The sequence below is a fragment of the Crocuta crocuta genome, unplaced genomic scaffold, assembly GCF_008692635.1.
Source record: "Crocuta crocuta isolate KB4526 unplaced genomic scaffold, BGI_CrCroc_1.0 scaffold119, whole genome shotgun sequence".
Taxonomy (NCBI): Eukaryota; Metazoa; Chordata; class Mammalia; order Carnivora; family Hyaenidae; genus Crocuta; species Crocuta crocuta.
In genome coordinates, this window is record NW_027551562.1 from 2,985,036 (window position 1) to 3,007,972 (window position 22,937).

Here is a 22,937-nt window from a genome sequence, read left to right on the forward strand (position 1 = left end):
GTGTGTGTGTGTGTGTGTGTGTGTGTGTCTGCGGCTTATTTCACTTAGCATAATGAAATAATGGTTGAACCGTAAGTTCCTATATGTTGTAGTTTATATCAGAATTTCCTTCCTTTCTAGGTTGAATAATATTCCATTGTGTGCGTGTACCACATTTTAAAAAAAAATTTAATGTTTATTTATTTTTGAGGGAGAGAGACAGAATGTGAGTGGGGGAGGGGTGAGCAGAGAGCGAGGGAAACACAGAATCCAAACCAGACTCCAGGCTCAGAGCTGTCAGCAAAGAGCCCGACACGGGGCTCAAACCCACGGAGCATGAGATCATTACCTGAACCAAAGTCAGACGTCCAACCGACTGAGCCAGCCGGCCACCCCGCGTATCCCACATTTTGTTCATGCATTCATCTGTTGATAGACACTGGGGTTATTTCTGCCTTACTGTGAATAGTGCTGTGATGAACTTTGGTGTGCTATCAAAGGGCTTTTAGGCAAGGGGGAAACTTGCTTCCCTTTAGGAAGACTTATCTTAGAGCTGAGTGGAGGCTGCATTTAAGAGGAATACTCCTGAAAGCAGAGAAAGCAATGATGAGATTATTAAGTAGCCAGATTAAGATGCAGAGCCATCAAGACCAATGCCACGGACCGGCTAGCCAATCTAAGGTGTATAACCACACTGCAGCATGGTCCAGCCTACTGGGATCCAAATCCTTCTTAGTAAGAAGGATAGGAGTGACATCATTTGGGCATAAATGCTGCTGGGTCAACGTCATCACCATCCCCAAGAGGAAGCAGTACCACCTGCTACCTTCTCTCTCTCCTTCAGCCACTGGAGCCTTCCAACGTTCCTTGAAGGGTCCATGCTCTGTTCTGCGTCATACAGGAGGTTTCCTCTGCGCGGAACACTTTTCTCCCGTCTTCCTCTTTGCCTGCTCTGTTTGTCCTTCAGAGGATCCTTCCAGACTATTCGGCCCAGAACCAGACCCCCTTTGTATGATTTATGCTGCCTGTACTTCTCTGTACAGCATTTATGATTTCCCACCAGTAGATAATTTTTCCCACTGTCAAATCAGTCCCTCTCACAAGATGGGAAGCTCCCAGAGAGCAGGGCCAGCCGTGCCTGGCCCTCCCAGGGCCCCAAGCACCCAGCCCGGCTGTCTTAGCTTAGATGCTCCCTCCGGGAAGTGAGAGAGCAGAGGAATGGGGAGGCCAGGCCTCCTGCCTCCCCACCACCACTTTCTCGTGCCCCTTTGTTCTGGAATTTCTTCGCTCGCTCCCTCTCTAGACGTCCGAGCCCAAACATCCTTCAATTCCTGGTGTTGGAAAGAGAACTTCCTGACTTTGCATTGCTCCTGGAGGGATTTCCTCTGCGCCTTCTCAGAAACCAGACACTCAGTGGGACCTGGAAGGCACCAGAAATACCTTCCAGGAGGCCCAGGAGGCCAAGTTATCTTTTTGAAAAGTCTGGAGAGTTTAGGTGTTTGGGGGATTTCAAAAACTAATCTGTTTTAGCAAATGGCCATGTATTTAAAAATAAACTCCATCTGGTTCAGTCATTTAGAAGCAGCTTCTACAACTGCTCCCAGCAGTCTTTGGGATGCATGTGAAATTATTTGGAATCGAGGGAACAAAAATACTTCGATATATTAGCGGCTCCTCAACGTGTTCTTTGCCAACAGCTGTTTGGGGGAATGGATGTGAGTTGGTGATATATTCTTGGATAAAATCTTCAGTATTTTGGCAATGCTTGAGGCCAGAGCTGTTGAAATAAATACCAAGGGAGACAGGCTCCTGTGATAATTAATAACTTAATTGAGCATCTTCAAGGCCATAGAGCACTTCCAATGTATTAGCTCATAGAGTGTTCACATTAAGTGGCATGGGGTCTTTATATTATTTGCAACCTGGAGGTAAGAAGTCTGAGGCTTAGAGAGGTTTAGTGATGGGCTAAGAAACACACGGCCATGTAGCTACATTAGGGGCTACTACCTAAAGCCTCGTTCTGTGTTTCCCCCACTCTACGAAGCTGCTTCTCCAGAAACATGAGACTCTTTCGGGGTCTTAAGGTATAAGAGAAAGAGCCCACGCCTAGGATCAGGCAAGCGCCCCTTAAGGTCCTGGCCTTGGGTAAAACCCTTCGCTCTTGCATTCTTTATGGATAAAATCAGTATGATTAATTTCTTGAACAGTTGGCATCACATTGGGTTTGCCAAGTGTCCTGCACACCCAAGAAACTCAAGAAATCCAGGAACTCAAGAAATCAAGGTTCCGCCTCACCCTGCTAAGCTAGGGCAACGCCAAACGAAAGCATGTCTGGGGTTATTTCACCCGCCCATGGGGCCAGCTGGAGGAAGGAAGGGGGGGGACACGTTGCAAACATGAACTGCGTGGCTCTGATGTGGCTTTAAGAGAAGACAGAGGAGGTCATGCCCTAAGTGGCACGATTCATAGAGTCCAGAAGAGATTTCCATTGCCCTCCTACAACACTGCCCTAATTCTGCATTCCTCAGGGCGAGTGCCAGGCCCCATGAGTTGGCCCCAAACTGCATTTTCCTGTCTCCTTTTTCTGCCGCCTTCCTGCATGAGCCCTGCACTCCGGGCTCACTGGCCATCCACATTCCTAGAAAATGCCATGCCTCCTTCCACACCTTTCCGTCACTGTTCGTGGTCAGCTGCTCGTGGTCGGCATGTCCGCTCCTCCACCTAAAAAGTCACTCCCTTCTTTGAGGCTTGGCTGAAACGGAGCCTCTAAGCCTTTCGCCATCTCTTAAAGCAGAATGACTCTCGCCTTGGTGAAGAGACCTCTATTTGGCAATTTTTAGGAATACTGCCTTGTCTTGCCTACTGGTTAGTCTTCCGATGTATCTTATTCCAATGCTGCTATGACTGAACGCTTAACTGGGAGCATGAGATTTTCTTCTTAGAACTTCCTTAACACTAGCACAGCCTGGAGAGGGCCCCGAAGCCTGGGCTGAGGGCCATTAAACTGGTGGAGGAGCCCAAGTTTTCTTCTCTTTCCACACAAACCTCCTCATTCAAGCACTTTCTCCTCCATTTCTCTGAATCAAAATTGACTGAGGGGCGCCTGGGTGGTTCAGCTGGTTAAGCGTCTGACTTTGGCTGAGGTCATCATCTCACGGTTCGTGAGTTTGAGTTCTGCATTGGGCTCTGTGCTGACAGCTCTGACCTGGCGCCTGCTTTGGATTCTATGTCTCCCTCTCTCTCTGCTCCTCCCCCACTCATGCTCTGTCTCTCTCTCAAAAATAAATAAACATTTTTTTAATTGAGATATTCATGGGCTCCAATGCTCTCATCTGTATTTCGCAGTAAGTCTATTGATTGTCTTTAAATAGTCTTGATGGGAATTTAAGTGTATTTTCATGAAATTTTTCAATGAATTAAAAGAAAGACTCTATGTTTTTATGATGTTAAATCTTGCGTCCATGAATCAGGTTGACACCACTACAAACAAACAGGACTTTTGTCTCCTTACGTCTTTTCATAGAGTTTTGAACTTCTGTCCACAAAAGTGTTGTGAAGTCATTGTAGGCAAGTCTCCACCTGTATTCTCATCGGGTTGGTGTTGGGAAGGGTGTCGTATTTTTTATGGTACTTCCCAGCTGGTCAGCACTGGTATCAGGAAGTAAAGTTGGCTCCGAATTTGCCAAGCCTTCTTCCCACTTCCAATGCTTGATCAGTTAGCTCCACTGGATTTTCCATGACAGTATTTCATTATCCGTAAATGTTGGCAGGTTAACTTCTGTACCCTTTGAACAAAAATGCTCAGCTGCTCTAGCAAAGAGAAGGAGCTTAAGTAATAATTGTTTCTTTTTTTCATTTTATCATAATATTTCCCACGCTGTCTCATGATCTCTAGGGGCATGTGTTCCTTCTAGGTGTTTCTCTGCCATCTGGGAGCCTTGTTCCCGTCAGCAGGGCTGTGTCTGGGCAGCTCAGACATCAGGATGGGGGCAGAGGGGGAGAGGCCACCCAGGCTGACTGAGGGAGGGGGAGAGGCGCCCTCTCCCCTCCCCCACAGAGACCCCCTTACATGCAGCCCTGCAGCTGACTGACTTTTCTTCATTTTTTTTTAATTTTTTTAATTTTTTTTTATTTCTAGGAGAGAGAGAGACAGCGTGAGCAGGGGAGGGTCAGAGAGAGAGGGAGTCACAGACTAAAACAGGCTCCAGGCTCTGAGCTGGCAGTCAGCACAGAGCCCGACGCGGGGCTCCAACCCACGAACCACGAGATCATGACCTAAGCGAAAGTCGGACGCTTAACCGACTAAGCCACCCAGGCGCCCCAGACTTTTCTTCTTTGACATGATCATTCTTGCTCCTGTTTTTCTGGGACCTGTTCCTCTGACTATTTAAACAATGTTTTGCTTTCTGAATCTTCTTTATGAGTATATTGTTAAAACTTTCATTTCATCCACGTTTACCTTTGTCATTTTTTACTTTCTCTTTGTTTCCTTGACAACCAGTTTTTCTCTTAGCTTCTTGAGTAGAAATCCAACCTCATTCCTGTTCTTTGTTTTCTGATCAGTGGATTTCAAAACATAAGTGCCCCACCTACTATTGTGTCACGTAAGCCCAGGGAAGTGTGAGAAGTAGCACTGGGCCCTGTATTTCTGTGTCTTTTATTATTTCTTGTATTGGGTTCTTCTTAACCCAAGGGGATGTCTCTTCTTTTTTTCTTCCCCTTAAAAGCTTATTTAGATTTGTAAGATTTTTACCCATCCTTTTGCAAATTGATTTTTAATGTTATTTCATTATTATCATGGACCATGAGTTGGAGAAGGCTGACTCTGAAATTTATTTGGACTTTCTCTGTGACCTAATGTACTCTTCATTTGTTGACAGTAAAGTTGTATAGTGTTATCGAAACCTGCTGTTTACTTATCTACTTATCTTTGCTTGATCACTCAGTTTCTGAGAGTTGTGTGTTTAAATCTCCACACAAAATGATTCATTTATCTATTTGTCCCTACAATAGTTGCCTAATACATTTGGAAACCATATTTTTAGATAATACAGGTTCAGTCATTATATCTTCTTCATGTGTCATTCCTTTTGTAACGTCTCTCTTTGCCTTTAGACAATTTATTTTTGCTTCAAATTCCATTTTGCCTCAAAATTCAGCACTTTCCCTTTGTCTGTTTTTGTACAAAGACTTTTCCATCCCTTTATTTCAAGTTTTGCATTCTTTTGTCTTCACTATGTGTCAAGTAGGTAATGCAACACCAGAATTTAATGTATGTATGAACTTATTTATTTTAAGTTTATTTATTTATGTTGGGAGGGAGCGATCAGGGGAGGGGCAGAGAGAGAGAGGAAGAGAGAGAATCCCAAACAGGTTCCGTACTGCCAGTGCAGAGCCTGACACGGGGCTCGAACCCACGAACTGTGAGATCGTGACCTAGCTGAAATCAAGAGTTGGAAGCTTAACTAACTGAGCCACCCATACCACCAGAATTTAAAAAATTTATTCTCTTCACAGTGACCAGTATGCTGGAGAGATGATATCACTCCCCCAATTAGATCCTTTCATTGGTTTTGCATTTCTCCTAGAATAGACCCTAAAACCCTAAGCTCCCATCCAGGGCCCTGCCTGTGTTTATTGATGATCTCACTCTCTGTGACACCAGAGCCCTCATCTGGTTTTCATGGCTACAGCCCAAGCACCCAGAGCAGTGTCCGGTATTTAATAGGTTTCAAAAAAAAAATATTTGTAGGAACAAATTCTTGGAAAAACAAAAAGCCGAGGCCTCAAAAGTGATTTGCGGAAGTAATGTAGGGGAGGCAGAATGTTCATCACAGTCGCTAAGAAGTTGTTCTCTCCCCCCACTCCCTGTGTCCACCTTCGAGTTTGATAAGACACCCTCAAAATTCACAAACCCCAGTTTTCTTAAGGCTGCACTTCCAGTAAAAGGTGAGCTGCTAACCAGTGTGTTTCCTCATGGTGTTCCTGCTCTCCTCTCTCTCCAGAGGCGAGTTTATTTGAACATTTCAAAATCCAAAGAAGCTTCCAAATGAACCACCCACCCACCTTGCCCAGAAAGGTCTCTCCACATTCCAGGGGTTAAATATTTATTAGGTATAGTTTAATCAGAAATAAATACATGATTTAGCAAAGTGTAATGCTTCCCGCTTCAAAATACCTCTGCGTGCTCCCCTAAAGTTCCCTGCACGCTAGTCACAACGGAAAACGATGCATAAGACACTGTCCAAACATCTGGCATTCGTGAGGTCCCCCTGTCTCGGGCTAGAAGTCAGCGTTCGCAGTGTTACATTCACTTCCCATACATCGGCTGGTCCCTTTGTAACAGCCTTTGGGGATTATTGGGGAAGCCATAAATGTCTTCTTGTATAAACACACCAGAGTCTGATGATATAGAAAATCACATAAATGCAAATACACGTACCACTAACACAGTGACCTCAGATCTACGGAATGCGTGTGGTGAACAGATTTCTCATATCAGGCAGCGAGGGGTATCTCAGGAGGCCCTCCTCCCCCTGAATCCCTTTGCAACAGGGGAAAATGAGTCATGGCTGTCTCTGCGGCCCCCTTCCTAACCGAATCTGGATGGGCAGCCTTGAGATAAATACTTCTCCTTTTCTAGAACTTGACTATGCTTTCTCTCTCATCTCTCAAAATTCATATGACAGCATTAAAGCCACTCCGACTCCCTTCTTTCCTGGAGCTCAGCAGTTTTATTTATGTGGCTGCCAGACCCTTGGTGGAAGAAAATACTGGAGGAATTAATTCTATAGAATTAATGTTTCCTTTTTTTTTTTTTTTCAAAAAAGCTGACCATTGTTACCTACTCAATCTAGCTGAACGTATACTCTGTGACATCCAGCTGAGACATGAGCTCATGGGACACCCTTACCTGATCCAGTTCCCCCACTCCTGAGCCATGAGCTCATTTCCTTTCAAACCCCACTTTCACGATATTTGTGTGTACACTTTTTTCCCTGTCTACACTGAGTGCCTCCCCTGATCCATCCATCCATCCATCCTTCCTTCCTTCCTTCCTGACATGGGACCTAACACTTTACCTCTTCAGGCAATCACAAGTGAATACTTGATGCATTATTACTGGGAAGAATCTCAGCGTGTCCAAGAAGCTCTTCTGGCGCTGTAGAACCTCAGCTGGGGACACCAGGAAAGCTTGCCCCGTTCCAGGGCTACCCTCACACTTCCCTGCAAGCGGCCTCCCTCTCTCCCATCTGCCCCGCTCTCTGCAGAAGCAGGGAGGCCGTCTGACTTCTGTACGTGAGGCTCTGACATCAGGAGGCCAACAGGCTCTCCTGCTTCAGGGATAATAGGGAAGCTTAACGTTTAGTGTCACTGAGTTCCCTTAAAAAGAGGGGAGCTGTGTACCAGAGGTCTGGTGATGGCTGGCTTAGGACGGTTGACTGCAGGAGACCATCTTGCAAACCCAAGACTGGCCGGGCCCCGGCTCTCAGCTCATCTCCTTCTCAGGCTTCTCTCATCGAGAAGTTTTCTCTGAGTTGCTCAGAGTGCGACCCTCCGGACAGTTTGTTTGGAGAACAGTCTTGTGGCCCTTCTTGTGAGCTAATGTCTTTATCCTTCCCACAAACACAGTGAGCACCCGTGAATGTGCGGGCCCTTCTGAAGCGCTGCCGGGTCACATCCCCATTCAGCCTTCTGCGCTGTCTCAGTACTGAGGAGACACCGGCGAGGGGTTCCCTTTGCCGTGCTGTGGCTAGAGAAGATGTGAGTTCGAGTCTCCAGGTGACTTCTCTTGGCTTCCGGGAGATGTGCGGGTCCCCAGGGACCGGGGACCTAGGCGTCTGTGCCAGATCCCAGGTGACGGTTCAAGCCCGTTATTTGGGGCCCATGCCATGGTGTCTGTTCTCAGGCTAGTCTTCAAAATACGGTGGCGAGGAGAAGAAAGCGCTCTTTCTCTTGCTCCCGCTGTATATCAAGGACATGCTTTTCTTCTTTCGGTCAAAGGAGGTGCTGTCGTCGCTGGTCAGGGACAGGTAGGAAGCAATGCTTTCCCGAAGGCCGTAGCTGAAAAGGGACTCATCAACGCCAAGTGAGTTCCTGGCCCCCTCGGAGTCCTCTTGCAGTCTGTGAGTGGGAAGGATGGGGGCAGAGGGAGGCAAAAAAGAGAGAGACGTAGAGCAATGGAGAGCAAGCAAATGGGAGAAGGAAAAACGGGGGGGGGGGAAGCCTGGTTAATATTTCTCTAAGTTATTATTCTAATTCTGCTTCTTACGTCTATGGTTGTGTGATCTTGGAGAAATCACTTAACCTCTCTGAACTGCCATTCGCTTGGATGGCTATACCTCCCACTTGCAAGTTTGAATGAATATTGCTTTATGATATTTACAAGGAAGAGCAGTTTTATTCCGAGATCTCCTGGGCAGTTCTGATCTCTGATTTTCCTTGACTTTGCCAGTGGAATGTCCGGATCGGTGTTTGATTAAGAAAACTCACCAATTCCCAACGACAGAAACCCCTTAAAATGTAATGGCTGTGAGGCCCCAAGCTGGGTCTGCCTCCAAGGGAGCAGTGGGATTCTATGGGCATGCGCTTGCTCAGAGCGCCCACCCTCAGCTTTCCACTGGGCTGGCTCTGGTGTGCCGTATTTTTGGCAGTGTGGCTCCCGCACTGGTCTGGGGTCCATGCATTCATGTGGGACACACACACACAGCCACCTCACCTGGGCACCCTCTTCCAGTCAAAGGCCTTCTGGCGCAAGGTGACGGGCGAGTCGGGGGCCGTCACTGCCGGGGCGGCCGTGCTCTGAGTGAGGCATGGTGTGGTCAGCACACAGCAGAGGCCGTCAGCCACCTCTGAGGACAGAAGCAGACAACTGGTCAGGAACTCTGGGATGCGGGGACCATCCAGCACGGTTCCGGGTTGTTCCCGTGGGGAAACTGAGGCCAGCACACGAAAGAGGTGAGGCAGGGCTGAGCGTCACACTCCTAGATGTTTTAAGAAATGCTAACACGCCCTGCATATGCATTGGGCTTAGCTGGGCGCAGGCGGAGCATTAAGATTCAGATCCAGAGTCAACTGAACTTGGGTTTGGAGTTCAGCTTCGCCCCTGTGAGCGAATCCCCCTGAACCCCTCTGAGTCTCCGTTTTCTTGACTGCACCCGAGGGGAACAGGGCTCTGTCAACCACGCGGCGTGCAACACCGGCCCTCCCACATCTGCAGAATGGCTCTTCCTTCCCCCTAAGCAGCTGACACGTGGGCGGGAAGACAGGGAAACAAAAGACACCTGGAAAGAAGATGGGAAGGAAGGGGGGTAGAGTAGGAGGGAAGGAATAGGGAGGTGAGGGGGAGGGAGGGGAGGAGGTAAAAACAGAACAAGACAAGACACAGGAAAAGAAGGAGGAAGAAGAGCAAACAAGGGAAAGCGGACAAAGGGAAAAATGAAGAGAAACATCTCTTTTCTAGCCTGGATACTCGTGCACAAAGAGAATGGAAATGAAAGAAGCCGCTGCTTTCCCGGCCCGGCCAGTGAGGCATATTGGAGCTTCCTGGATCACTCATCTCCTCCTCCAGGATTAGATTCTGGCTTTTGTGTTTCATGTTCGTGGGAAAGCCTGGGTTCCGGCCGTGCTTGGATGTTCTCGCGGATGGAGGAAAGCCCGCGTGGCCTCATCCGGGCCCTGCTTCTCAGGGGCACAGGGGACGCAAAGCGGCCGGGGGGACATGAGACGTGGCCGGGCTGCAATGGGGCAGAGCCCCCCAGCCTAGAGCTAATCCATCACCAGGTTCTAGGGAACACACAACACTGTTTTTATGGGGCTCTTGCCAAAGAACAAAAGGGAATTGTAGCTGAAGAAGCAAACCCAGGCTAGCAGAGTGGGGCAGCCAATAAGGCCTTGTGCCTTGGTGTTTGGTCTGACTTTGACCTTGAACTCAAATGTCCACCCACACTGCCCCACGCCAAGAACTGTGAGATTGGACGCTGAGGCGAGGGGGTGCCTAATTGGATGTGCATCTGAGATAATTACCTGTCGTGGGGTGGGAATGGAAACGACCTCCCAGGTTGGGAGGGGAGGGAGACTGAGCCGGACACAAAGGCTGAAGGGACCGTGGGGGCTGGAGATGTTAACCCCGAGGGCGGGCGGGAATCCCGCAAAGAGAAAAAGCACTGACGCTTCTGAGCATATGCAGCCCGAGCCCAGCGCTGAGCTAAGCCCGGAGTGGGGCGGGGGGGGCCTCATTTCAGCCAGCATGTTAGCTCTGAGCAGTCAGTGTCCTTCCACCCAATTCTGGAAGGAGGAAACTGTGGACCTGGGGTCAACTCACTTGTTCAAGGTCACAGAAATGCGGTTTGAACCTGCCTCCTAGACTCAGAACCAGGTACTTTTTCCAGAGGCGACTCATTATCCCTGCAGTGGAGGAGAGAAAAGTCCCACATGCCTCTGGGGTATGGACACATCTCATTCTCTCCACTCTGTAGAAATTTCCAGAATGCTCACTCCTCTCACACCCCTGGACTCCCAACGACGCTACTACATTCCAGGGTCTCCCTTTTCAGCCCTTTGTTTCCCTGGCCGTATTTGGGAACTTGGGTCCCGCTCTGTCTGCCCTCTCAGTCACCAGAGGCACCGGGTCCTTCGTGACCAGACGTCTCACACTCCTGGCTTTTGGTTCTAACAACTGTCTTCTAAGAGGCAGTGTGGTCCCCATTTTATAGATGAAGAAACTGAGGCTTCAAGATGTTAACACATTTACAAACAGCCCCAGGTAATAAATATAAGCATCCTGGGGCACAGTGGTGTCTGTTCAGATACCTCGGGGCACAATTTTTTCTCATTCTGTATCTCTGGTTAGAATCTAGGGGGAGGTCAAAATGGCCACATTGTTTCCCCTGGGGACCCTCTGGGCACAGGAAGCATGTCAGGGTCTCAGACCCTTTTCTGTCATTTGCAGCAGGGGCCTGATGAGTGTGGCCCGTGAACGGATGCAGTGGCCGGGGGCGTATTTCTGGAAGGCGTTGCTTCTATAACCGGAGCAAGCTCCTTGGGCTAGAGGCCCCGTGGGTCTCCCAGGGTGTGACATCTTCGCTGGGGTGGCATCCTTTTCATGTTTGCTGTTGTCTATGCAAAACTTATGGTCTCCCCACCTCTCAGATGATTGTTATTAAAAGCCAAATACCACAACCAACCTTTACTCATAGTCAGTAAAAGTTGGCCATCTCCAGGACTCCCTTCCTCTTTCATTTTTAGCTAAGCGGCTAGGTTTCCAGGTATCACAGAATCAACATGGCGTATTGGTTATTTTGAATCAGCCCCGCCCTGGGCTGTCATGGACACGTCCCGTTATTTGCAGGTCGCGCGTTGTTACATGAACAGTCGATCATCACGGCCGCCTGCAAGGGGGCTGTTTCCATCCACCTTCCGTAAACGGGAAGAGGTGGACTTTTCACCCAATGTCTCGCTGAGCCCAGATTGTGGCTTGGGCCCGGGTCTCCCTAGAGGCCATTCTCCTCCCTGCACTGCCCTTCTCACCGGCCCCGGCGTGATAACCCATTTCCTGTGGGCTCCTCTGACCCTGAAATGCCCTTCAAGAGCCACACCCTACAGTAATGCTAGCAAATATACCAGGGCTGTGAGGTCCGGAACCCAGAAGTGGGAGGATGCATATGGAGCGAGGGCAACTTCTTTCTTCTTCCCTCCCGTGGGCAGGGGGAGGGAGGAGGTGGAGATGGAGAGGAAAGTCAGGTACGGAGGTGAGCAGCCAGCCCAGGCTGCCCAGAAGATCTGAGATGTGAACACAGAGGCTCCGGAGCCAGCTTTTTCCCATTTCTCCCCTTTCCATGTGAAATGTCCCCTCCTGGCATTGTGGCCCTTCACCGTCTGATCCCTTCTGACTCTGCGCTTCCCGGTCAACTCCATCACAACCTGCCCTGCTTCCACCATCTTGGAGGGGATGCTCCCAACCCTGGCCAGCGCAGAACGCCAGGACATCTCTCCTGGGCCCCGGAGGCATATCCGAATGAACAAAGTGAGCCCCGCCTTGAAGAGCTTTCTGGGAAACCCACACAAGGACACCGTTCCCTGGGCCGCGAGGCAGACTGACCCCGTTCTGCCAGCCTCTGCGGGAGCAGACAGTCAGTCCATCCTGCAAACACGTATCAAAGGAGGCGGCCTCCTGTTGGCTTGAAGGCTGAGGAGGATTTGGCCAGACAGAAAGAGGGAACACAGCTCCAGGGGCCCGTAAACACGCGGTCCCATTTAGGAAGTGCCAACTGTTTGCGGTTGCAAATAGTGGGCCGTGCTAATTCTCTTCATCTGCAGGTAGAAGGGAGGTGAGGTTGAGCTTAGCTGCGTTTTCCTTACTGACGCAACATTAACAGCCTGTTTCAGTGTGAAATCGACGGCCTGCGTTAACCAGAACAGAGCATCCTGGGAAAGCGGGGTGAGAGCCAAGCCAATCCCTGGCAGGTGCGGGTGACCCATGCTCACCCTCGACACAGGCACCGCAGGGCAGCGAGGAAAGGGGAGCTTCGCTGATCTGTCCCGATGGGGGGTTTCTTACCGGAATAGTGATTCACCAGGTCCTCCAGGCACTGGAAGGTGAGCCTCGGGGAGATGTAATACCAGTTGTTCGGAAGCCGGAAGATGCGGTAATGCTTCACCTGCCTGTGTCTCACCGAGAGGGAATAAAAGCCTGCCGGAAACGGAAGACAAGTCAGAGGCATCCGGCACGTCCCCCTCAGGGGCGATCAGCTGAAGGCCGACCTCGGCGGCGTCGGCTGAGAGACTCTCTGAGCCTTGCCATACAGGAATACCCAGACGTGCAGTCCTGGGTTTGGAGGAGTGGATGCCAGGACCCCAGCTTCGGGGACTTAGCTCCTCTGCAGAGAGGACAGGCACCTGCNAGCTGGGTTCGTCCCTCGCTTGGCCATGCCTGCTTACGAGTTCAATGTGAGTCTGGGTCTCCTGCCTCTGGGGACCCCCAGGACAGGCACTGGAAGGTTTGGTCTCTGCCTTTTGATCTTGTTTCCCCTCCCCCCCCAGCACAATCGACATTTTGAGACAAAAGTTGTCCTTGAATTGTTTTTTATCATGCATATATGGTCTATGCTTCTCTAAAGTCACACTGATGCTCGTTTCAGTGAAAGGCTCCTGCACCAAGCCAAGCTGGCCCTTAACAGGTGTATGGGAACTATTCCCAGATACCACGTTTTCTCTTCTTTATAAGGAATATACGAGAAACAGGCTGAACGTGTCTTCTGTTTTTAAAAAGGTGTGATTCTCAGCGTGGGGAAGCCCTCACTGGTAAGTGTTTTGCTCCTGTGAGTTGAAGTGCTTACTACCTCCCAGATACTGTGTGAAGCACCTTGCTGGTGTTACCCCTCCGTTATGGGAAAGAGTTAGGGAGACAGGCACCTTCTCAGTAGTTCATACAGCCAAAACTAGAATTCAGAGCCCTTGCTCTGAACCATGACGAAGAGCCCCGCTATGCTGTTTTCACTAAATTTATTTTTTTTAATGGTTATTTATTTATTTGGGGGGGAAGGAGCAGAGAGAGAGAGGGGGAGAGTGAATCCCAAGCAGGCTCCGTGCTGTCATGGAGCTGGGTCTCATGGTCCATGAGATCATGAGCTGAGTGACATCAAGAGTCAGATGCTTAACCAACTGAGCCACCAGGCGCCCCCTCACTGAACTTAATGTGTGGGCTGTAAGGAAACTAATAGTAACGATCATAGTGAGTATGTACGAGTAAGCCTCTGCCTGTCCCGATTGCCTAAGCGGTTTGAGTTCACTGGAGGGCGCAGTGGGAAGCAATAGTGAAGTTCTCCTGTGTAGCAAGCGTGCTATAAACACAATTATTGTTGTAGCAAGCAGGCGACAATTATTGTTGAACGGCCCCACGGGGGAGAATACAGCCCTCGCAGAAGTATTTCTGAGGGGCTGGTTGTAATAAGTCCATTTTCACTCATGATATTGTCTATTTGGGTGCTCTCACTTTTCTTTTTGAGAAGCCTGGCTAGAGGTTTGTCAATTTTGTTTATTTTTTCAAAAAACCAACTCTTGGTTTCATTGATCTGTTCAACTGTTTCTTTGGTCTCTATGTTGTTTATTTCTGCTCTGATTTTTACTATTTCTCTTCTTCTACTGGGTTTGGGGTGCTCTTGTTGCTCTGCCTCTAGTTCCTTTAGGCGAGCTGATAGGTTTTGCACTTGCGCTTTTACTAATTTCTTGAAATAGGCCTGGAGTGCAATGTACTTTCCTCTTAGGATTGCCTTTGCCGCATCCCATAGAGTTTGGATTGTAAATGCTTGGGAGCCCAGCCCAGGCCTGACGGAAGCCTGCTGGCTCTGGCCCAGGGCTGCCGACACCCGGCGTCTGTTCTCCTTCCCCGGTGATGGGGACACTTCCCAGCGGGAGTCGCCGAGCTCACTGTGTCTGACAGGTGACCGTGCGCTACCAGGTCTCTGCCACCCGCCCCGAGGGTTCCCACTCTGACGATGGCCTCCCCAGGGGCTGTGTGGGCTGTAGGAGCTCATCGCGTCGGATGGGCTCGGGTGCATCGTGGGAGGCGGGAAAATGAGCCGGGCCGTGAGTCAGCTGGGAACAAAACGGGCCCGTCTCAGCGCTAGCATGGAAAGAGGCGTCGAGGTGGCTCACCTTTTTTTGTCTCACTCTCTCGGATCATGAAGGAGCCCATCTTCGTGTCCGGCAGCAGAAGCAGCTCCTCCGCCTTGTCCCTGCCCAGCCCTTCAAACAGCCAGCTGGGGAGGAGAAAGACAGCATGAGTGTCCTGAGCACGTGCCCTGCCAAACAGGCAGGTGGTACCGAAATTAAGAACAAGGTCAAGTTCATATAAAACCATTGGGATTAAAAAGAGGAGGGCGATGGCCTCTGTTTATTCCTTCCTTTCTTCCTTCCTTCATATTTAAAATTTTTTAATGTTTTATTTATTTCTGAGAGAGAGAGAGAGCAAGCGAGCAGGGGACGGTCAGAGAGAGAGGGAGATACAGAATCTGAACAGGCTCCAGGCTCTGAGCTGTCAGCACAGAGCCCGATGCAAGGCTCGAACCCATGAACTGTGAGATCATGACCTGAGCCAAAGTCGGAGGCTTAACCAACTGAGCCACCCAGGCACCCCCATTCATACTTTTAATCTTTCAAATAAAATTCCTGAGTGCCTGCTGCATGCCAGGTGTTACATCGGACGGTGAGGGCACAAAGATGCACAAAGCATCTTTCTCATCCTGTTCTCCAGTGCTAGTGGGATGTGCCCGGGTCTGTATCGTGTCACACACAAGCTTCCCAAATGCGTAAGGTGCCTCTCTCTTGTACTCTGATGTCCCTGTCCCTCCCTCCTCACAACCCACGAGGGCAGGGACCCTGTCTGTTTGGGCATTGTCTTTGTGTCCACGTTATTGAGTTTGGTTTGTATTTGTGAATGAGTAAGTGGATGCAAGAAAGAAACAAAGATGTGGTGGTGCTGAATCCCACCCCCTCCACAGGCCCCCTCGGCAGTCATTACATTTCCCTGCTGCCTTCTCTCGTTCAACATATTTTAAACGCAGTTGTCCTCGCACCGTGCATTGACGTGCACTTCTGTGTTTCTTGGGTTTATTTTTGCCTAACAGTAAAAACATTAAAAAAATTTTTTTAAAATAAAACAGTTGTAGTGCTGTGGTCCGGCTCTCGAATGGAATGTTCACCTTCCAAAGGAAAGCCAAGGCTCTTGAATAGGCTTCAGAAAGCATCTCCATACAAAGGAATCTATGCTCTAAGGAAGCGGGTCCTTGCTCATTTTGCAGAGCGGTCCCAACCTGGTCCCAGCGTGGGAGGAGAGAATGCTTCGTTAGCGCTTGGCTGGGGCGAACTCAGAAGCAACTGTACATCCTCTTTAACAGCCTCCGCATTTTAGGGAGTGATCCCTGGCTTATTTAATCCCCAGGTCCAAGTCCGTGTGTGCTGGGGCAGATCGTAACACTTCACTCTGTCGTCTCTGGTGGCACCCCCAGGCAAGCAAGCGGGTCACTGTGGCTGGGAAAAGACCACAGACTTATAACCAGATACTGTTTATTTAAGTACTGGCCTCCAGGAGCACTTTTGTTGTGTAGATCATGATTCAGCCTGATATTTCAACTACCGCCTTAGTTTTGCACCGTGCACAGGGTGTTTGTTATTTTAGTGTCTGGACAAACATTACCCTCCCAAATCCTTGGGTGGAATGCCACTCGTAAGAGCGAATATGATGAAAACCACAGCGATACCCATGCAGGGATACGAATTATGGGCACATTAGGCACTTGAAGTCTGATCCTCATATGAACTCCCTAAGACAGGTAGCATCGTCTCCCTTTCACTGATGAAGAGGCTGAGGGTCAGAGTGAGTAAGTAATTGGCCCACGTTTCCCCATGTCAACAAGTGGGAAAGCCGAAATTCCAAGGCACTTTCCTCGGACCTCAAATTCCAGAACTATTCTGTATTCTCTCCCGGTTCTGTATTTTAAAGACATCTTTTGCCTTCCTAGGGCTGTGATCGCATCTCGCCCATCTGGGTTCTTGAGCGCCTGAGCCTCTGCTGGCACCCAGCACCGTATGTTCAGCATGTGGGTGATGATGCAGGTGTAAAATGAATGGGTCAGTAACTTAGGGGAGTCATGTGACCGACTCTTCCAGAACATAGCTGGCAAAGCAGCTACTGCCCGGCTTCTGCTCCCCTCCATCACGCCAAGCTCAGAAATGGCTTCTGGTACTTATTCCCACAATCCATAATCCTGCAATGAAATGCAAGAGATGACATGTTCTTCAAAATATTCACGCCGTTATCTCTGCTTCACCAGGGGAGCACGTAAAGCGGTTATTTCTGGTTCCTTCCAAAAAAACCCACAAATGGATGCTTTCTTCCTTCCTTCCTGGATGCCAAGGTTTGGCCTTGATAGCTTGACAGACGAGGTAACTGTGGCTCCAGGAGGTGAAGTAACTCCTCCGTGGATCCCGTGGGAGACTCCCCGGAAGGGAGCTGAGCCGGCAGGAGTGCTGGCCTCCAGAGCCGCCCGTCATGCTGCAGGGCCTCCCTGCCTAACTGCAGGGGAAACTGATCGTGATCATGTAGAGTTTCTCCTTGACTTCGCCACTGGTCGAGTTGGGTACGTGAAGCTCCTGGGGCAGTAAGGGTTCTCTGTGTTCTGGGTGGGGTCTGATAAGACTACAGCTAATATGTATTGAGCACTTACTGTAACGCCAGGCATCATTCCAAGAGCGACCCACATACTCTCCCACCTGCTGTCTGAACCGCCCTGCACTTTGGTCTTATTGTGTATTCCCGTCCCTGTCATTCTGTATTACAGAGTCCATCCGACAGGCGAGGGAAGGAAACTGAGACGTAAAGCGTTGAGCTTGTCCCCTGTCACATAGCCCGTAGGTGACAGAGGCGGGATTGCAGCCCAGACAGGCTGACTTTTAGGAGCCATGTCCCATAGTCCCTGAATGTTGATTGCTACGTGCCAGGAGCACAGCGTTGGAGCTGAAAGGTTCAGCTCCCTTCATCTTTACTGATGGGAAAATGGAGTCTCAGGTAGGGCATGGGTGTCGCCAAGGGCACACCCTTCCTTACGACTGTGTCGGAGCAAGAATGAGCCCCTGGAAAGTTCCTTTCCACTGGGTGCCCTCACGCACCACTAAATACCATGCTTTACAGATGCTATTTCAGAAATGTACTCACCCATGGTAAACTCTGGCCACACATATTCCAGGAATATAACTCTCTCGACCAGTGCTCAGGGAAATGGCTTTCCACCAGCCCCCTTCGCTGTAAGAACAAGAACAGGTAGGAAGGGGTGGATACGTGAGTGGCAAAGCGAAGGAATGAGCAGGGTAATCAGATTTAACCTGGGGCGTTTCTTTTTTAAGACCCATCATGGATCATGTTGACTCAGATTTCTCCACAGGGAAATATAGTTTCTAAGTATGTCCCTCATTCCAAGCCCCACGGGAACGCTTCCTGTGCTGTGGCACTGAGCCATTCTTTGGGGATCCACAGGTGATAAGCCACAATAGGAGGCTTTTTAAAAATAACGTTACTATGTAGAATTATACCCTGCAATGGAACCAAGATAGTTTAGTTTGTCTATATCAATGAGAATCTTTTTTTTTTTATTTTTTATTTTTCTAGGAGAGAGAGAGGGGGACAGCATGAGCAGGGGAGGGTCAGAGAGAGAGGGAGTCACAGACTCTGAAACAGGCTCCAGGCTCTGAGCTGGCAGTCAGCACGAGCCCGACGTGGGGCTCAAACCCACGAACCGCGAGATCATGACCTAAGCAAAAGTCAGACGCTTAACCGACTAAGCCACCCAGGCGCCCCTGTATCAATGAGAATCTAAATAAAAGGGGCTGAGAGCCCCCCGTTTGTTCTGTAGCCCATTTTGAGTCACAGGCAACAGGACGGGGGACAATACTTTCTGTTTATCATCAGGCATTTTCTCAAACCTGTGGGTCTTGCTGTCTGAGCCTGCACTGTGCCGGTCTGTAATACAACGCTGCATGGTGGGGGATGAGACCAATGTGAGAAACAGACGTTGGATCCCAAAGGGTCTCAAAAGCCAAGTTAAGGAATTTGAATTTTACCCACCAGGCAATGGGGAGCCATTGAAGGTTTTAGAGCGCTGGCAGCATTAAGGATTAAGCGCTAAGATCTGTACGGTCCAATTTCCTCACCTCACAACTGGAGCAGGGCCCAGGTGGACCTGGACCACTGTAGCTAAGATCTATTGATTCCCACTCAGATCGTGCTCCCCCTTTGTAAGGGACGGTGAAACATTTGGAAAGCCGACTCACTCAGAAATCACGCGTAATTTCTCCCCTCGGCGGAATATGGGGGGGCTGATGTCAGGAGATGGGTAATCACTCAGCACGGCCAGGAAGTCGCTGTCGGGTCCTGGGGAAACAAAGGCAACACATGTTCTTCTCAGGGAACCGAAAGGCAACCCTGGGAAGGGGAGGCCAGGACGAGTCCCTCCCGGGGACTTCTCCACTGGAGAACGTGGTTTGCTGTGGAACAGCGGTTTATAGCAGGCCCTCCTCCCTTCAGAAATGGTGCCAAGCGAGCTTGAAGGAACCCCAAGGTCGAAGACCTCCTCCCATCACAAGCCTGCCTAGGCCTTGACGTTCTCTGAGAAGTGAGGGATCCACAGGTCCTGAGGCCGAAGCCATGAGATCTGGCTTCAAGCTCTGCCACTGTATCTACTAATCCAAGTAATCTCGGGCAAGGGTGTCCCCGAACACCTATTAGCCTCAATTTCCCCATCTGTAAAGTGGGGCTAAGAATACGTCAATCCAGGGTCCATACGAGCTTAGGTGAATATATGTAGCAGGATCCCATGAATGATCAGGGGCTATATAATCCTCTTTTATTATTACCCTCCCTGGGGTTTGCAGGTCCCCACTGGTCACATATGGGGGTGGCGTGTGTCACGGTTGGGCCACATGATTTCTGAGGACCCACTGGGACCCAAAGACTCTAACTCCAAAGCTCCACAAAGCACTTCTTCCTTGTAGAAATTGGGGATCTATTTAGCAGGGGCTTTAGGGCAGGGGTGGGAGGAAAAAGTAAGTACTTTTCATCGTCTGTACCTTGAAAGTAATTCTGGTGACGTTTTGGAAAGGGAGGCATGTCTTGTTCACGCGAGTACAGCTGACCGTGGGCTAAAGGGACGGTGATGCAGTTTTTGGCACTAAGCAAAATCCCTGTGAAGCAGCCTTAGCGGGCTTGCTGTAATCCAGGCACATTAGGTGCGGGGTAACATTAGGGTACATTGTGGGGGAGATACTATGCCTTACAAATGGGTAAATTCGGCACCTGTTTGCTACAGTGTTGGGTTGATCACTCCATCTGCTAGCTGAGCATCTGAACTCAAAATTCTGGGTAACATATCATGTATTCTCTCATCTGGCAGTTATTTGCCGAGCACCTACCAGGGGCACACCCACATTCTAGAGAATACATAAATAATCACGGGAGGGGTCGTCACCTGCCCCCTGCACCCCAGGAAAATCTGCCACTCCGGCGTGGCAGGCTTAGTGGCCCAAAGCGGCCACTTTCTGGGACCCAGACATCCTCATGCTGGGACCACTAGACTCTGCCCCTTACAGATCCTGTACCCGGAACTCTCCAGCCCTCAAGTGCCAGGACAGACGAAGCCAAAAGACAGCTTCGGTAGTAGGATGAGTAAGAGTGAATCAGACCCCAGCTGTCAGCGTGGAACAGCACATTCAGATGCATTGCTCACTTGAGGGAGCTGAGCCACAGACAACAAAGCAGATAAAAGCCAAGCATTTTGGGGCATGAAATGGAAACCAAAAGTGATTTGTGGTGGCCACAGTCACCGAAAGGGGCCCGGTCTCATGAGAAGGAGCAGTGCCCGGCCAGGGGATGGCTGACCCAGCAAAGTCTTCCCTGGCCCTGCGGGGCACCTCTCTCACATCCCGCTTTGCCGAGTGAAAACGAGGTCCTTTCCTGTCGCCCAGCCCCGGGCTCAATAGCACGACGTAGCCCCGGTGTCGGGCTTGAAGCCAGGAGTCCTGAGTTCTGATAAGGGGGGGGGGGGTTCCAGCTTTCGTGGGGCATGAGGCTCATGCAAATCTGGACCTCCCCCTTAAGAAAAGGAACAGAAAAGTGATTGCGAATACAACATCGTGTACAGTCCCTAGGAAGCCGCTGTGCCCATAAAGGAGGACCCGGCGCAGAGGATTAGTGCAGCTTCGCATAAAGCCCGCCCCCATTCCGCGGACTTTGCCACTCTGAGCGCGGATGCACCCTTTCCCTCGGGGGCCTGCGTCAGTCTGGAAAATGAGGGGCTGGGAAACATCTTCCTGATGGAAATCTGGGCTGCTGGCCCCCAAAAAGAAGGGGCCACTTAACGTGGTCTCCATTGCCTTTAGGAGCAGAGTGAAGAGCCATCCTGTTGTCCTCAATTTGCCAGGATGCCCTGTCCCCAGAGCCTGGGACCAGGCTGTGCCCTCTGCCAGAAATGTATCCGGTCTCCCCTTCCCCTCCCCTCCCGTCCCCAGGAGGTTTGCTGGTGCTCTTGCTATTACCCCCCACCCGGGACCCTAGGCTCTTCCTTTGAGGCCATTACCCCAGCTGTGTCCTGAGGTTGGCATAGCTCTGGGGGACTGAGTGTCAACTTCAGGAGGAGCCATCTTGGAGCCGCCCCACCCCCCACCCCAGTCCAGCCCCCACTGCGCCGTCTCGGGTGCTCAGAGTGGGTTTGAGGGTTGAAAGCCAGGAGACGTCCCTGTGCTTCTGGGCTCTTAAAAGCTGCCCTTGTGCTGCGGAAAGCAGTCCCAGAGAGGGAACCCTGCTTGGTGGCAACCGCGTGGCGGGTGGTCATCACACAACCAGCCCCTTGCGAAAAACAAGTGCTGGAAGGTGAGGCACAGCATTTGTTATCTGTGACAATCACAGAACCTTGACGTAGACCGCACGTCTACACGGGGGCTGGGGCTTTGATGTCCGGGTTCACAACTAAGACCGCGAAACAAAACAACCGTCTTTCCTTACTTTAAAAACAGAAACAAAAACACGATCCCAGTATAAAAACATTGTCTCAAGGGTGGAAAGAGGCTTCAGGGGCTGGAGAGTTTCAATTTCACAATAACAGCAGTGAGTTTCCTGTGGAATTTCCATAATGATGGTGTTTTTATAGCTGTAACACTTAAACAAGACTGAGAAAACCTTGCTCTGGGGCCTTTGGTTAAAGGTAATGGCCTTGCCGTGGGCCTGTGCAGGGAATTTCAGGTCCATCCCTGTCAGCTGGCTCACCAACACTGGGGAGACAGAGCACAAGTCAGGGGAAGGAACTAAGGTTTGGTTTGCACGTCGCTGGGAAAGGCAGGTGTTCTTTTTATTTATTTATTTTGAGAGAGAGAGAGAGAGAGAAAGAGAGCACGTGCGAGCAGGGGAGGGGCAGAGAGAGAAGGAGAGAATCCCAAGCAGGCTCCATGCTGTCAGCCTGGAGCCCGATGTGGGGCTTGATCTCACGAACTGTGAGATCATGACCTGAGCCAAGATCAAGAGTTGGACGCTTAACCATCTGAGCCACCCAGGAGCCCCGGAGGGCAGTCATTCTACATGAGGTCCAGTGCCAGGACCCCATCAAAGTCTTCCCTGAGCTTGGGTCCCCAGAGTACATGCAAAGTAAGGAAGTCAAGTTTGCTCATAAAGTTCAAACATACTCTCTGGTCCTCCAGGAGCCCCAGGTTTTATGGAGAGCTGAGAGCTGGAATTCGATCAGATAAGTGATTGATACTAAGGACAGGCATGGATAGGATTCCTGAAGATTTAAGATAAGGAAACAGAGTGAAAAATATGTGCTGTGCATAAAGGGGAAATCCAGAGAGACTTTTCAGAGGAGAGGACGGGCTTTGGAATCAGTCAGCTCTGCCTTAAATCCCACCACTTAATTGTTCTGCGATTTGGGGAGAGATTTATTTTTAGCCAATCTGAGCTTGACTTCTTCATGTATAAAGATGAGAAATATCAAAATCTGCCCTGTATGATCGGGTCTGGATTCAGGATGCTCTTGCCCCAGTGAGAGGCCGCTGACTCTGCATTTATGGAATGGGCTTATCATTACATAATCCAAGGCCAACCTCAGCCAATAGCGCCCTAAAGTTTGAAAAGCCTCTCAGATGTGTACATCTGAAATGATTCCATTCTTCCCAAAACAAACTCCATTTGGTGAGAACAGAAGATGAAATGCAGAAGACCAAATATTTACTGATACTGATATTGAGTCAGATTGAAGACATTGTAAAAAAAAAAAAAAGTGTAAAGTGGGAAATGAATCCAAAAAGGCCGAAAAACCAGGCAGGACTTACTAACCACAGAAATTACTTGGTCAAGGGAGAAGGGACCTTTTTTTTTTTTTTTTTTTTTTTTTTTTTTTTTTTTTTTTTTTTTTTTAGTA

The 22,937-nt window shown here is 49.8% G+C and overlaps 2 protein-coding genes across 4 annotated transcripts in view; one reads left to right on the top strand and one right to left on the bottom strand.

Moving 5' to 3' along the window:
* The window catches only part of TG (thyroglobulin), a 251,055-nt gene that overhangs the window by 150,233 nt on the left and 77,885 nt on the right, over window positions 1-22,937 (top strand). The window lies entirely within an intron of this gene.
* Window positions 6,070-22,937, bottom strand: part of SLA (Src like adaptor) — a 35,008-nt gene continuing 18,140 nt past the window's right edge. For all 3 annotated transcript variants that reach the window (XM_077749969.1, XM_077749970.1, XM_077749968.1), the window contains 6 exons: window positions 18,805-18,904; window positions 17,693-17,779; window positions 14,635-14,738; window positions 12,539-12,670; window positions 8,699-8,831; window positions 6,070-8,103 (listed from right to left, as the gene is read on the bottom strand). In XM_077749969.1, the coding sequence (XP_077606095.1) occupies window positions 7,890-8,103; window positions 8,699-8,831; window positions 12,539-12,670; window positions 14,635-14,738; window positions 17,693-17,779; window positions 18,805-18,904 (770 nt within the window). In that variant the 3' untranslated portion in view covers window positions 6,070-7,889. The remainder of the gene's footprint in view (window positions 8,104-8,698; window positions 8,832-12,538; window positions 12,671-14,634; window positions 14,739-17,692; window positions 17,780-18,804; window positions 18,905-22,937) is intronic.